The 13715-nt window shown below is 37.9% G+C and overlaps 2 protein-coding genes across 3 annotated transcripts; both read left to right on the top strand.

Annotated features, from left to right (window-relative positions):
* The first annotated feature begins 623 nt into the window (after positions 1–623).
* LOC103979406 (ultraviolet-B receptor UVR8) lies at positions 624–12034 on the top strand. The gene is made up of 12 exons (XM_009395543.3): positions 624–1117; positions 1911–2097; positions 2444–2590; positions 5543–5624; positions 6974–7129; positions 7916–8089; positions 8744–8815; positions 9832–9903; positions 10139–10257; positions 11431–11516; positions 11596–11648; positions 11729–12034. The coding sequence occupies exons 1-12, from the start codon at positions 1003–1005 to the stop codon at positions 11813–11815; spliced, it is 1350 nt and encodes a 449-aa protein (XP_009393818.2). The 5' UTR covers positions 624–1002; the 3' UTR covers positions 11816–12034.
* A 385-nt stretch (positions 12035–12419) lies between these two features.
* LOC103979405 (uncharacterized) lies at positions 12420–13526 on the top strand. Of its 2 annotated transcripts, none has more exons than XM_018823670.2 (2): positions 12420–13110; positions 13209–13526. In XM_018823670.2, the coding sequence occupies exon 1, from the start codon at positions 12528–12530 to the stop codon at positions 13080–13082; it is 555 nt and encodes a 184-aa protein (XP_018679215.2). In that variant the 5' UTR covers positions 12420–12527; the 3' UTR covers positions 13083–13110; positions 13209–13526. The 2 variants fall into 2 exon arrangements, with proteins under 2 accessions (XP_018679215.2, XP_009393817.2); XM_009395542.3 differs by having other exon boundaries at positions 12422–13110; positions 13206–13526.
* Positions 13527–13715: the final 189 nt, after the last annotated feature.

Raw genomic sequence — 13715 nt, 5'->3', positions numbered from 1 at the left:
GCCTTCCGAAGGGTGATGAGCCGCAGAAAGGCGACGTACAAAGATGATCCTTCCGCGACACAACCATCGACGACGACGACCTCAAGGTGTTTGCTTGTATGCGTCGCGTTGCATCGCCTTCCGAAGGATGAGCCGCAGATAACGGAGCCATGTGCACGCAATAACTCGGCTCCCGGTGGTTCGTAGAACGCTGTCTGTACTTCGCGGGGCAGACGATAAGTCCTCGCCCCGTTCATGTTGCAGACAAAGCATTTGTTGCACTCAAATGATCCACCGATGACGTTGTGCTTGCGTGAGATAGATCACATCATGAGCTCATCTAATTCTATCAACCGATTGGATTCATTTGTCAGAATCCGATCCGATAACATATTTAATTAAAATAATAATTATTTTAATTTTTACATCACTCTATCGTTGCCGCATCAACGTCTCACTTACCGATGTCGAAAGACACATGGCTTGCACCCTGGAAACTGTTCGTGCATGAGGTACCACGTGGCACAGCGCAAATGGGCCCAAATAGTCGCGCCGGGGCCCATGAGATAGACCGATCGCCGGGGCAGCTCGATGCATTTACTACCTCAAGCGACCTGCACACGCGGATGGGAAGACAAGGGGGCGGTGTGGGGATGCCGATCGGGCGGCGAGAGAAGAGAAGGGGGAAGAGGAAAAGGACAAGACCTTGTGGAGGAGAGAGACCGTGGGCAAGATGAAAGAGCGGGGCGTTGCGCTTGTGGTCGGCAGCGAGTCGCCCGTCCTCTCACACCATTAAATGCTGGGGTGTGCAGCCAACCGATCTCCATCGAGGAGTGTTGCCACTCCGCCGATGGCAGCAGCGGCGGTGCCATAAAGATCACGCGGAAGGGAACAAGAAAAAAAGCCGGAGCTTTAGTTGTTTTTTGTTGTTGCCGTGACTTCGTGCTTTCTTGAGATATATTCTGGTCTCTTTTTTCACACATTTCATCGAACTTTTGGTTGGCGACGGTGGGAGAGAAAGGGATGGAAGGCAGCGCGATGTCGATGGAAGAGGAAGGGAGCGGGGGAGAGGTCGCCGCGCCAGCTCGCGAGGTCCTCCTCATCTCCGCCGGCGCGAGCCACTCCGTCGCTCTTCTCTGTGAGTTGAAATCTCGTTTCTTGATGTCGATTGTGTCGCTGTCGCTCAGCTATAACTTGTACGGAGTTTGCGTTTTTTCTATCGATTTGGGGCTGGGTTGCGTTGAATTGCTTGCGTTTTTGGGTGATCGGGAAGAAGCAGTTTCCGCTGTTTGATTTGAGTTGTAGACATACTTGTTCATGCAAGGCTATCGAATTTGCGAGACGCTATAACTAGCGGAACCCGCTATCGGGTGCATCGTGTCACGAAATGCGTTTCAAAAAATCTTCCATCAAATGCTATTGTCATTGTGTTGAAAGTTCACCTTTACTTCGAGAGATCGCACTTAGTTGAGTGCTGCTGAATGTGCACAACACACTGTTCGAGCATTTGAGGCTGACGTTTTGGCAGCATAGCTTGCATGCTGTTTTTCTTCTTAATTTAGTTTTTTTTTTTCTGATTTGTGGGATTTGTTTTGGCCATGGTTTTTTACTGTTTTCTCTGATAAATTTATATTTCTGCAACATTATTCATTTTCTCACTTCCATGAAAATATGGTCATAATCATGATCTATCACAATAATTTTACCCCAAATTGTTCATTCTACCATGGAAATGCCTGACAGTTTCAAGTTTTTGACACATGACCTATGATCAAACTCAAGTTGAGTGCTTACAAACAGCAGGCAGTATAGATTCTGCTGGAAAGTTTGTTTGAACAACGAATTAGTTGCTGACTGTCTGGATATTTTAGTCGTCGAATAGTGACATCATTTTGACATCACTACCCTAACTTTTTGCTATTTTTTAAAAGCTGGTAATGCTATGTGTTCCTGGGGAAGGGGTGAAGATGGACAGCTGGGCCATGGAGATGCTGAAGACCGACTTTTTCCAACGATACTGAGTGCGTTGGACAGCCAAGGCATAGTGTCTGTCACTTGTGGAGCTGATCATACAACAGCATATTCTCAATCAGATGATCAAGTTTATAGTTGGGGATGGTATGCTTGGTCTCCATCTTATTCTGTCATTGTACTTCTACATATTCTTGTCAATTTGATGTAGGACAAGTAGGAAAAATATATTTTATTTATTTGGGATTAGAGTTAAAGAACAAGAGAGAAGAAAAGGATAATAATAATAATAATAATGAAGATAATAAAAAAAACTGTTATTCTTTGACAATTTTCAACAGAGCCGAGCATACTTGTTTGTCCTTCATATGTTCTTTGTGGACTAAAACTTTCCAATACATGTCTTAATTTTGAAGGAGACTGTGCTTAACTCTCTTTCAGTTATATCCACTGGATATCATTACTCATTAGTTTGACTGTTTTTGTAATTCAGGGGTGACTTTGGAAGGTTGGGCCATGGAAACTCTAGTGATGTATTCAGTCCGCAGCCAATTAAGGCACTGCAAGGCTTGAAGATTAAACAAATTGCTTGTGGGGATAGCCACTGTTTGGCTGTGACTATGGACGGAGAAGTACAAAGGTTAGTCAGATCTTGAGTTGATTCTGCAGATCTTACAATGTTTCTCCTTTGCTGATTTAGACTTTAGCTTTAGCTGTCTGCTACATTTTGACTGTTGTTGATTTTAGTTATTATTTGACTTGTTTGTTTCTAAAAGCTTGATTAATGACATTTTGAAAATGATATTATAAAATTTGCAAGATTAAGTGGTTCCCAATTTGGTCCTAAAACTACAAAAGAACCATGGGGACCATAACTTATGATTTTGGCTGGAATCAAATGAATACTCAAGAAACTATGTCTTAGTGATACAAAGAATCCTCCAAAATTTTTTATGAATGCATAATTATTTTTCAGACTTCTGTGACCTGAATAAATTACATTTACCAATAACTATGAAATATTCACAAACAATTTATTTGCGAACTTTTGTTACCAGAACGAGTTACATTTACCACATCTGTAAAAGATATGCAGACAAGTTATGTGGGCTTTCAAAAGTTTACCTTTAAGATATTGTGAAATGAAGTAGACTGGATATGTAAGGAGATGCAATAGCCTCATGCGAGAGATTATAATTTCTGGCATTATCTATATCCAAGATTCATATGTTTGTTGATCATATTTTAATCTCTCCAGAGAAGACAGTTGTCATGAAGCACTGCCCCAGCAAGGACTACATCGTAATAAACCATTTCCCTTATTTTCAAACTAAGCCCTTAACTTTTAAGGTAGTTATCACTGTATTGCTGCTTTCTTGATTTGACATAAAATATGCAGCTCTTCTTTTTTCTACTGAGACAGCTTAGTTAACCTCTACCCATTTGTTTTGAAAGGTAGACTTGATGTGAAAGGAGCAATTGAGAAACAACTACTTCATGTGTATTACCAAGTAAAGCATAGGAAATAGACAGCAAGGATATTAATTTCGAATAATACCGCCCGTACCAGATGGTACCATCGATTGGGGCTACTTTCGCCCCGTTACCACCCTAAATCAGTCAGTGACGGTCGATTTTGACCATCGCCGCCCGCTATCGGGTGGTATTAGCTGAGGGAGAGCTGAGGGAGAAGAATGAAGAGGGAGAAGAAAAGGGAGAACCTAGAGATCCGGCGTCGCTCTCCCTCGACGATCTTGATCTGTCACCGCCCTCTCTCGTTGGATGCCGTAGATGAGACGTCGCCTCCTCGTCTGAGGCGATGAGGCTTCGGTGTCGTCGGCGCTTCTACTCGTCCACGTGGGGAGAAGAAGCCTCGACGACGTCGCGAGAAGAAATGGAGCATCGTCGAGATGACGTTTCTTCTCCCCACATGAGCATAAGAAACGAGGCGATGAGGCGGCAATGTTGTCTCGTTGCCTCTTTTCTTTAACACACACACACACACATATATATATGTGTATGTATGTATATATATGACATACATACATACATATATGTATATATATATGTACATATATATATACATACATATACATATACATACATATATATATACATATACATACATATACATATAGATATACATATACATACATATACATATACATATAGATATACATACATATACATATACATATACATACATATAGATATACATGTACATATACATATATATATACATATACATACATATACATATATATATATATATATATATATATATATATATATATATATATATATATATATATATATATATATATACATAAACATACATATACATATACATAAACATACATATATAAACATATATATACATATATATGTATACATATATATATGTATACATATATATATATTGAGCTACTCTTGAAACTCCGATACGGTACAAAACTATGATCCTTGATAGATAGAAGCCCTGATATCAAACAATCCAACCGAATTAGCATGCAGTATAACTCAAATTCAGGTGCAAATCCATTAACCTTTATAAGAAAATAATACCTGTCTAATATTTACAGCACTTCTTTTTGTCTCTATCTTTAGTTGATTTTCCTAAATTTCAATTATTCTATCATTGCCATAAATAGCTAAGTAGCAATCACCAAGCCTAGTTATTCCCGATTCTAGTTTTACACATTGCCTTAAAGCTTTTGTACTGGCTTGGATTTATACCTAGTTAGAACTTACTCTAGTTCTGTTTTTAAAATTAAATCAAGCAGTTTAGTTTAGGTGTATTTTGGTTTTAATTATTTTCTCGGGTTTCAATTGGTTTGAAGTGATCTTGTAAACAAAAAAGTAACTTAGTAGTCCAATCAAAATCAATTTAGATTCAGTTCTGTGTTTATAATATAGTCAACCAATTTAGGACAGTTGTACATGGTTTTGGCAAGTTATGCCAGTTTCAGCTGATATGAAGTGATGTTGGCAGTAAACACCAAAATGGGAACTCTAGTTCAATCCAAACCAAATATAGATCCAATTTTGTTTTTCATCACTAGTTTAGACAGGTGTAGATTGTTTTTTGGCTAGTTTTGCTGGTTTCAGACAGTTTGAGGTGATTTTGGCAGAAAAGCCCAAAGAGGAACTCAGTGGTCTAATCTAAACTAAATCTGGATCCATGTCATGAAGCAATATCTATAATATTGTCATTATCTCATCATACTGATTGAGTATAGGAGATATAGAAGTTAGAAACTTAGTTGATGGTATGTTTCACATTTTGAAAACCTGAACTTGAACCACTTTGATGGTGTGAATGGACATCGGTCATTGCTGAGCCTCATGATAACTTATAATATGCATCTATTCCTATACATCCTAATAATCTTGCTATCGATGTCAGTTTCTTTTGTTTGTATGTGTTTTTTGTTATGTTTTGTACCATGTTGTGGAGTATGAAATTTTATTATGATGATATGGATTTTCTACAATTTTTGCAACCCTGGTCTCTTGTTTTGAAATAGATCTTTTTTATCATCTTTATAAGACAAGTAATCTAATAATAATTTATTTCTTGTATTCTCTAAAGTTGGGGTCGGAACCAAAACGGACAACTTGGTCTTGGCACAACAGAGGACTCTCTTATACCACAAAAGATTCAAGCATTTCAGGTACATTGAGAAGTTTGTAATTCTTATTGTAAGATACAATTACTTCTATATGATTGAATTCCAGAAAAAACAAATTTCTCCAAGTAATTGAGACCATAAGATTATCTGACTGTCTGGACAGGTCTGTTTTCATGGAGACTATTAGATTATCTAACTAAATAAATAGTTCATTTTAATTTGCAACTTCTTTTTGCCTTGTATAACATGATGATAATACACACTGAAATTTGTGTGCTGTGTCTCAGAAATTCAAATTTTCTCGCTGATTATATTTCCTGTGGTGATTCACTTGCACATAGTCGTAGGTGTTTTATCTCACATTAATAACCTCTTAGCTTCTTATGGTCTCAGTTGCAAATATGGATCCTATTGTTTGTGGTATCAGCCAATTCCAGTTCAGTTTTTGTCAGATCCATATATGTATTGTCTAAGGCCGATCCAATTTTGGATGATTTCTCAGCCTTATAGTTAGAAATCAGTTGTAGTTGGCTTGATCAATCAAATACTAGCAAAATAGACCAATTCCAGCCAATTTGATATATACAAAAGAAAAGAAAAAGGAGAGGAGCAAAGGAGAATAGGGGAGTGGAAATGAAAGAAATATAAATAAGCAACATGTGATTATGTCTGTGAAATAGACGAGACGACGCTGCAACTATTGCGTTTGTGCTTTCTATCAATGGTACCTAATGTGTTTGTGCTTTCTATGAATGACAGTGAAGATCTCAGGTTGATACGATGAATACTCACTTTATCTGTTGTGATAGCTTTTCGAGAACACTGCTATAGTTGTCCTTTAGTTATCTTTGTCTTATTCCTTATTGTTGATCGAGCTACTGTCTGAAATATATGTGCAATTCCTATATTTCATATATGTATTTATCCAGAAACCTTTGAGGACTGCTTCCTTGCTGCATCAGTTAAAACTTAAATAATTAAAACAATGATTTTTTTCTCTTCACATTAGACCAGCTTATGGAGAATGCCTTTCTTACCTAGATTTTTAACCTGTGATTGAGTATCACTGAGCATGGGTTGATGTCTATTCAAATTTTATTAAATTGAAACAGGTAAGATGATAACTTTCTAATGGTCGAGGCATATCACAAATATGCATCATTGTGCTTCATTCTGGTTTCTGAAAAGTATATTCCATTATGATGATATTTATGACCATGGATGAACTGAAGGCATATTAATTATTGACAAATTAATCCACTATTAGTTTATTTTCATTACTGATAAAATATATATGTATCTAGTTTCTGAATTTCGATTCTCTTCTTTGGAGGTGTATGATGCTCCTGTATGGATGTTTTAATCTTTTTACACCGTTGGATAATCATCAGGGTATATGTGTCAAAATGATTGCTGCGGGTGCTGAACATACCGCTGCAGTTACAGAAGATGGTGATATCTATGGTTGGGGTTGGGGTCGTTATGGAAATTTGGGTTTGGGTGACCGTAATGATCGCTTGATTCCAGAAAAGGTTGCTTCTATCAAGGTATAGTGTGCTTTCTTTAATGTTTGCTTTTTTGGAGGAAAAGAGATGTTTTACACTCTGAAATATGGTTACCTGAATTACAATTCAGTCCAATGTGAAAACTACCTTCACCATACAGTTTAATTTGTTAGTGTCTCACTTCTCAATGATAACTTCCCACCCAGGATTTTTCCTTTTCAGTCTGTACTGAGTTGTGGCTGATTGGCAACCAATATGATACATTGGCAGAGAGCGAATTTTTTATCGGATATGAACATTGATGTGATTTTTAGGGTTAATGAGCAAAATTTTTAATTCTGAGGATCAGTTAAATATAAAAAGATGTAGATATAGATGGAATATTATGTAAAATCTCTGAAAGAAAATTGATTAATTAATGAATTGTGTGGTAAAGAGACTAGGTTGCATTTATTATGTTTTACTATATCTTTATTCCAATCTCGGACCAAAGGTGTCAAAGACATTGATTTTCTGATTCAGATTCCAATGAAATACCAAAAGCCATTTCCCTTTTTAGTCATGAAATTCTCTTATGGTCTTCATAAGGATCATATTAAGCCTTTAACACATATAATTCATAAGGATCGTGAAATTCTCTTATCGTGAAAATCTTATATAATCTTATTAATTTAATACTTATGGTGATCCATTGTCACAGGTTCTCGGTATTGTACTTCTTATCTGGGAAATTGAATCTACTTTCAGAGAGACTGTCAATTAACCTTTATATTCATGTGATCTTTAGAGGTATTTGATATTCTCTTGTACTTCAATGACTATATGCAGGGAGAAAAGATGGTCCTCGTTGCATGTGGATGGCGTCATACTATTACTGTCTCATCCTCTGGGAATTTGTACACATATGGTTGGAGCAAATATGGTCAATTAGGACATGGAGACTTTGAGGATCACCTCAGTCCGCATTGGTTGGAAGCCCTAAAAGATAGTTGCATATCTCAGGTTCTAATAAGCATTTTTCCTAACATCATATATGTATCCCTTTGCAGAAGTGAATATCTTTTTCTTTTTGCCTCTCAGTTATTGTTTCATTTATTTCATCATTCTTACCATTTATGTCTGAATTACCTTCTTCACTTAATGCTATGTTTGTGCTGAAAGGTTTTATACTGAAAGTTCTACAACATTGATAGTATGGCATAGATCTTATTCTTCTTCCGTAAAACATAAGGTCCTACATTTTGTTGAAAGCCTTGTCAATATCCTCTGGCCAGTTTTATTCAAGCTTCTTTTGGTCAGCTGATTATCTTCATTGTGTTCTCAATCAAAACTGATAGACTGGAACTATTGCCATCTAGTCAGGGTAATGTGGAGTTGCCTAGTATCATTATAGGCAGCCTTTTCCTGATTGCTGATGATTTTAAGGTTGAACTATGTTGCATTATTCTGCTTTTTTTATAGTGCAATAAGTAGTCCATTTAACATAGCAACCAGGAATTTTGGATCTTCTGGAGCTTTATACTCCAACAATGATGATTCCATTTATTAGTGTTGGGTAACATACTTTAGCTTAGTTTAATAGTTCATTTCTCTATTTGCACAGTAGTCAATTTTATTAGCTTGCATTTACAAATTTGTCTTTTTCTTTTTCTTCAGATTTCAGGTGGCTGGAGACATACTATGGCACTCACATCTGATGGAAGACTATATGGTTGGGGGTGGAACAAGGTTTGCTTCTTTATTCTCAATCTCGAGCGCATTAAATTCCGTAAACATAGGCTACTTCATATGTCATTCTTCATTTTGTTACTTTTTTAGTGAACTACCATAGCCAGAACAAGGTTTGTTATTTCAAGCCTATGTAAATGCCTATTAATCCATCTTGAAAGGGTAAGGAAGTCGTCTGTAATCTAATCTACAAAGTTAATCTCATCATACATACATACATACATACATACATACATACATACATTTGTGTGTGTGGATATGAGCTGATATTGGACAAAGCCTTAGTTGATATTAGACAGATACCTATCAAGTTTATCTCTATTCTACAGTTTCCATATTGCCAGGCACTTATGTGGAGATAACAGCATTGAATAGGTGCACCCTAGTCATTGTGATCTTCCAGGTTTCATATGAACCAGGTTGGATGCTGTAAGCCAGAGAGTTTAAAATTTGAAATCTTTGTTTTTTGGGGAAAATACTAAAAGGGATATAAAATTCTTCCATTATGGATACAAATGAATGTCAGAGTTAAAAGACACAATGCTGACTGGATGCAGAGGCAGTTTATATAACTCATCAATATCGAGGCAGCATGATGCCTACACTATCATATAATAATTTGCTAGTAAAGTAACAACTACCCCATCTTGTATCCATTGGATTCGTATATATCTCATTGTATTTTGAACTTTTTTAGCAACAATCATGTATTAGCAGCATTCTAAATCATGCTAAGTAAAAATGACAGAGCTATTCAGGAATTCATGAGATTGATGGTTAACTACATGTGTTTTGCTTCTTGTTGGTTCTAAAAATGCAATATGTGAAATTCCCCTATAACCTAATGTGTAAAAGAGCTGCAGTTATAAATTGAGGTTTATCTTTGATCTAGAAGTTCTTGAACAGCTTAGATGTTGAATAGTTTTATTACAACATTCCAATTATTCTGGTTTATGCTGTAGTGGAATAATTTTTCCTGTTCTTGCTGTGGTTCTTACATAATGTCTTTTATCTAGTTTGGTCAAGTTGGTATTGGCGATAATGATGATCACTGTTCTCCAGTACAAGTTAATTTTCCGGAGGAACAGGTACATCACTACTTTATATGTTCTTTAACGGCTAAACTTTGATAGTTGATGGATCATTGAACACCTGGGAATGCTATCACCTTTTTCCTTGCATAACAAGACTGCAGCAGAAAAGGCTTTACAGATGCTGACTCATTCATCACAATAACAATCATCAGTTGTGGTTATATTTTGATAGAAATTATGCAGCATTGATCTCTATATCTTCTGATATATCTCTCAAATCAATTCACAGAAGGTGAAGCAAATTTCCTGTGGATGGAGACACACCCTTGCTCTTACAGAAAGAGGAAATGTTTTCTCTTGGGGCAGGGGCACAAGCGGACAGCTTGGCCATGGTGATATCGTTGACCGGTATGCTTGAAACTTGGCAAATTTACTCTGTTGATATGAATATAATTCTCTTAACAATATCAATCTTTTAACAATATAGGACTTTTTCCCTTCAGTTATGTCACCACATTTTCTGTACAACATGTTATTTTGTACAATAAGGACCTAATATACAAAAACCTTGTAGGAATGCCAAGTATTATCATCTGACATGGTTTGGCCAAGGCTTTAAATTTTGAAACGCAGTAGGGGGCGGAGGGATCGTGGCCACTGTGGTCAAGGAAGTCGCGGTCGACAAAGAAGGAAGGGATCTTGGCCTAAGTAGGACTGTTGCTTTCTCTTCTCGTTCTCACCGTCATCTTGGTCTTCTTCCTCACAGTCGCTGAGGGCGGCAGTAGCGGGGGAGCGGGAGATGAGCTCTCCCTGAGCCAGATCCTCACCGGATCTGGCTGTCGCGAGAGCATTGCGGAGTGCCTCGCGGGGGATGAGTTCAAGCTGGGGATAAAAGCGACGAGTTGCATCCTCGCTCGCTCCACCATCACCCCCTTTCCGTCTCTCGAGATGGAAAGGGGATATTTTTGTAAATAATTTTTATAGTAATTATTACTCAACATATGTATATTAAAATACATATGTTTATGAGTAAACACACGTATATAAACATATTTTTATGTACATATGTATATAAAAATATTTATATCGAGCGGTACACCAAGGCATACTGCTCGGTACGCTATACCATACTGTACTGAGCAAAACTCGATATATTGGTGTGGTACGAAATTAAAAATCTTGGTTTGGACGTATGTGAATATAAATGTCGATCGTAGAAGATACTGTTGTGGTAACAGTGAATACAATTAAAAGAAAAAAGTGAAATATCTGGAAGATTTGAATCTGGATTTGAACAATATATTGTCATGGTCAAACCTTTTTACTGACTGGTGTCCTTGATGATGATAGCTTGTCTTTGTTCACTTCTATACAAACTGTTATAAGAATGCCTACATACGTATGTTTGTTTTCTGTGCGATTTCATGTGACTGTTAGGTTGCATCTTCCGTTTTCTTTTTTCTGGCTCATTGTTTTCAAAGAGGGAGGGAAGATTACAAATAGCTTGTTTTATGTCTATCAACCATGAACCACAACTAACAAGAAATCTGACATTTTAAATGTGTTTGCTAACTTCCTAAGGAATATTCCCAAGATGATAGAGGTGATAAGCAAGGATGGATTAGGCTGCAAGCAGATAGAATCCTCTAAATTTTTACCTTCATCAGGTAACTATGCTTTATGAAACATGATTCTACAGATAACCTATGGCTACAGACTCTCATGCTGCCTTCTTATATTTCACAGGCAAAATCTGGGTTTCACCATCAGAAAGATACGCCATTGTTCCCGATGAGAATGTAAGTCTTGGAATATCTCGAAAAGAATTCATTAAATACTAATGATTTGGTCGGTTAATGATTCTGGGTTTTCTTTACAGATTGCAAAGCATTCGACAAACCCAATTAAGGGCAATGGAAGTGATGCAAACGTACCAGAGAATGATGTCAAGAGGATGCGAGTGTAGCTCTTCACTGTGCCCCATTGTGCTGAATATTATGCAGATGTAAAGCACCCTACCTTATTTTCCTTTCCTTGAATTCTAGGCGATCTTAATTACAATAAGATCTTACTATATGTCCATACTTATCTGTAAAATCTAGATCTCTAATTGCCCTTGTGGCAGTAGCACTCGTTATGTTCTTGAGATAAGTCAGATGAACAGATCGTGTTTGACCTTTGCTAATTTTTCATCTTTTCACTAAACTAACGTCAAAATCTATTTTCACAAATACTACGATATGCACATTGACACCATTTAAAATGTTATTTATGTAATTATTATATATAATTATATTATTTAAGATTCGTAATTTTGTATCGTACTGAAGTATTCAGTTCAGTATCGTATGATATGAGTATATCGAACGATACATTTTAATATATATATATATATATAGCTATTGGAAAGTTTCCAGGGGTGAATCAGCTAGGCTAAACAAAACGGTGTTCCTCGGCCACGAAGTCATCGCGGATCCTAATCCCGGAGCTTATCGGGCCGACGATAACGGAGCTTGAGCCGACCCGTTATTTTGGCCCCCTGGCGCTTATAGCAACAGATAACGACGGATTGCCGCTTTCGATCGAATTAGGGTTTCGAGGAGAAAAAGAACGGCGAAAAAGAAAGGATTCGCTCCGTCAGTCTTTCGTTCTCTTCCTTCGCGGTAGGAATCGCAGCAATGGCGGCGGAGAGCAGGAAAGAGCGCCTAGATCAGCCCTTGAAGCCCTCCTTCCCCGAGAGCCTTCTCGTGGACGGCAAGCCGACCGCGCGCGGTACACGAGGCCGCAAAGCCGCCGCCGCCGCCGCCACGAACGGAGACTCGGTAGTAAAACCCGTCATGGCTGCGGTCCCGCGAAGCCAAGTTCTCGGCAAAGTGAAGGACTTTTTGGGAGTGATCGCTGAGGCCAACGAGAAACTGGAGGTTGACGTGGGCGCGAGTTCTCGCGCGGACTATAACGTAGAAGTGCTCACTGGGAACGAGGAAGAGTACATCGAGATGGATTTGCTCCTGGGCATCACCGACCTGCACACTGCCGAAGCCGTGGAAGCAGCCGAGGCTGCCATGAGCGGCTTCCGGCCGTCGGCACCCTCCACTAGCAGCATCTCCTCTGACTCAGATGACGACAGTGATGACGACGCAGAGAAGCTTAAGGTGGGGAGCGATGAGTCTGTGCGCAGTGACACGCGAAGTAAGCGTCCAAAAATTGTTGTGCTTGATTCAAGTACGGATTAGAGTTGGTCAAGAGACAAACACTGCAGTGGTAATGGCCAAGAATCATTATTATTTACTTTCTTTATCTTTTATTGTTACTGGTCTCGTCATGTTCCTAATCACGCTTACAACCATTTGTTGCAGAAGATGGATCTTGGTGCATGTCGGGTTCGAACAATTATTCCTGGGGATCTTTTTACTTCATAGTGCAGCTGTTGGATGCAAGTGAGTATGTTTCTGCTCCCAACTTGCTGCATTACCCTAAGAGCCATTGTGTTTCAGATATCTAATTTTCTCTTCTGTCATTAAAAATTATCACTTGTAGACCATGCGAGTAGAGTTCAAGAATGATGTTTCGAATGTCATTGCTGGATAACTTTGCCTTGTCCTTTTCTTTAATATTGATAAGAAATGATGCAATTTCATGTATATAGAAAATTCACATTGCCTTGATGTTGTCATTCATACACGAGCAGCAATCTGTCGAACTTGTCTATGTAGAAATCATTTACTTGCATGATTTTTTGCATTAAGCTAAGTACAAATCATTAAAATGGGATTGGATCTCACTGACTATTTTTTCTTTCCATTATACTGTCCTATATATTTTCGTTAGTGGCAATTTCATGCAAGCATCAACAAAGGAATACAAAG

Source organism: Musa acuminata, chromosome BXJ1-3 (assembly GCF_036884655.1).
Source record: "Musa acuminata AAA Group cultivar baxijiao chromosome BXJ1-3, Cavendish_Baxijiao_AAA, whole genome shotgun sequence".
Classification (NCBI taxonomy): domain Eukaryota; kingdom Viridiplantae; phylum Streptophyta; class Magnoliopsida; order Zingiberales; family Musaceae; genus Musa; species Musa acuminata.
Note: the sequence above shows the minus strand (reverse complement) of the source record. Positions and strands in the feature narration are given on the sequence as shown.

Bases quoted from the DNA above. Each gene is read 5' to 3' on its own strand.
- LOC103979405 (XM_018823670.2), top strand. From the start codon at position 12,528: ATGGCGGCGGAGAGCAGGAAAGAGCGCCTAGATCAGCCCTTGAAGCCC.
- LOC103979406 (XM_009395543.3), top strand. From the start codon at position 1,003: ATGGAAGGCAGCGCGATGTCGATGGAAGAGGAAGGGAGCGGGGGAGAG. The intron at 2,098-2,443 runs GTATGCTTGGTC...TTTGTAATTCAG, and splicing joins CAAGTTTATAGTTGGGGATG to GGGTGACTTTGGAAGGTTGG. The intron at 11,649-11,728 runs GTAAGTCTTGGA...TTTTCTTTACAG, and splicing joins CCATTGTTCCCGATGAGAAT to ATTGCAAAGCATTCGACAAA.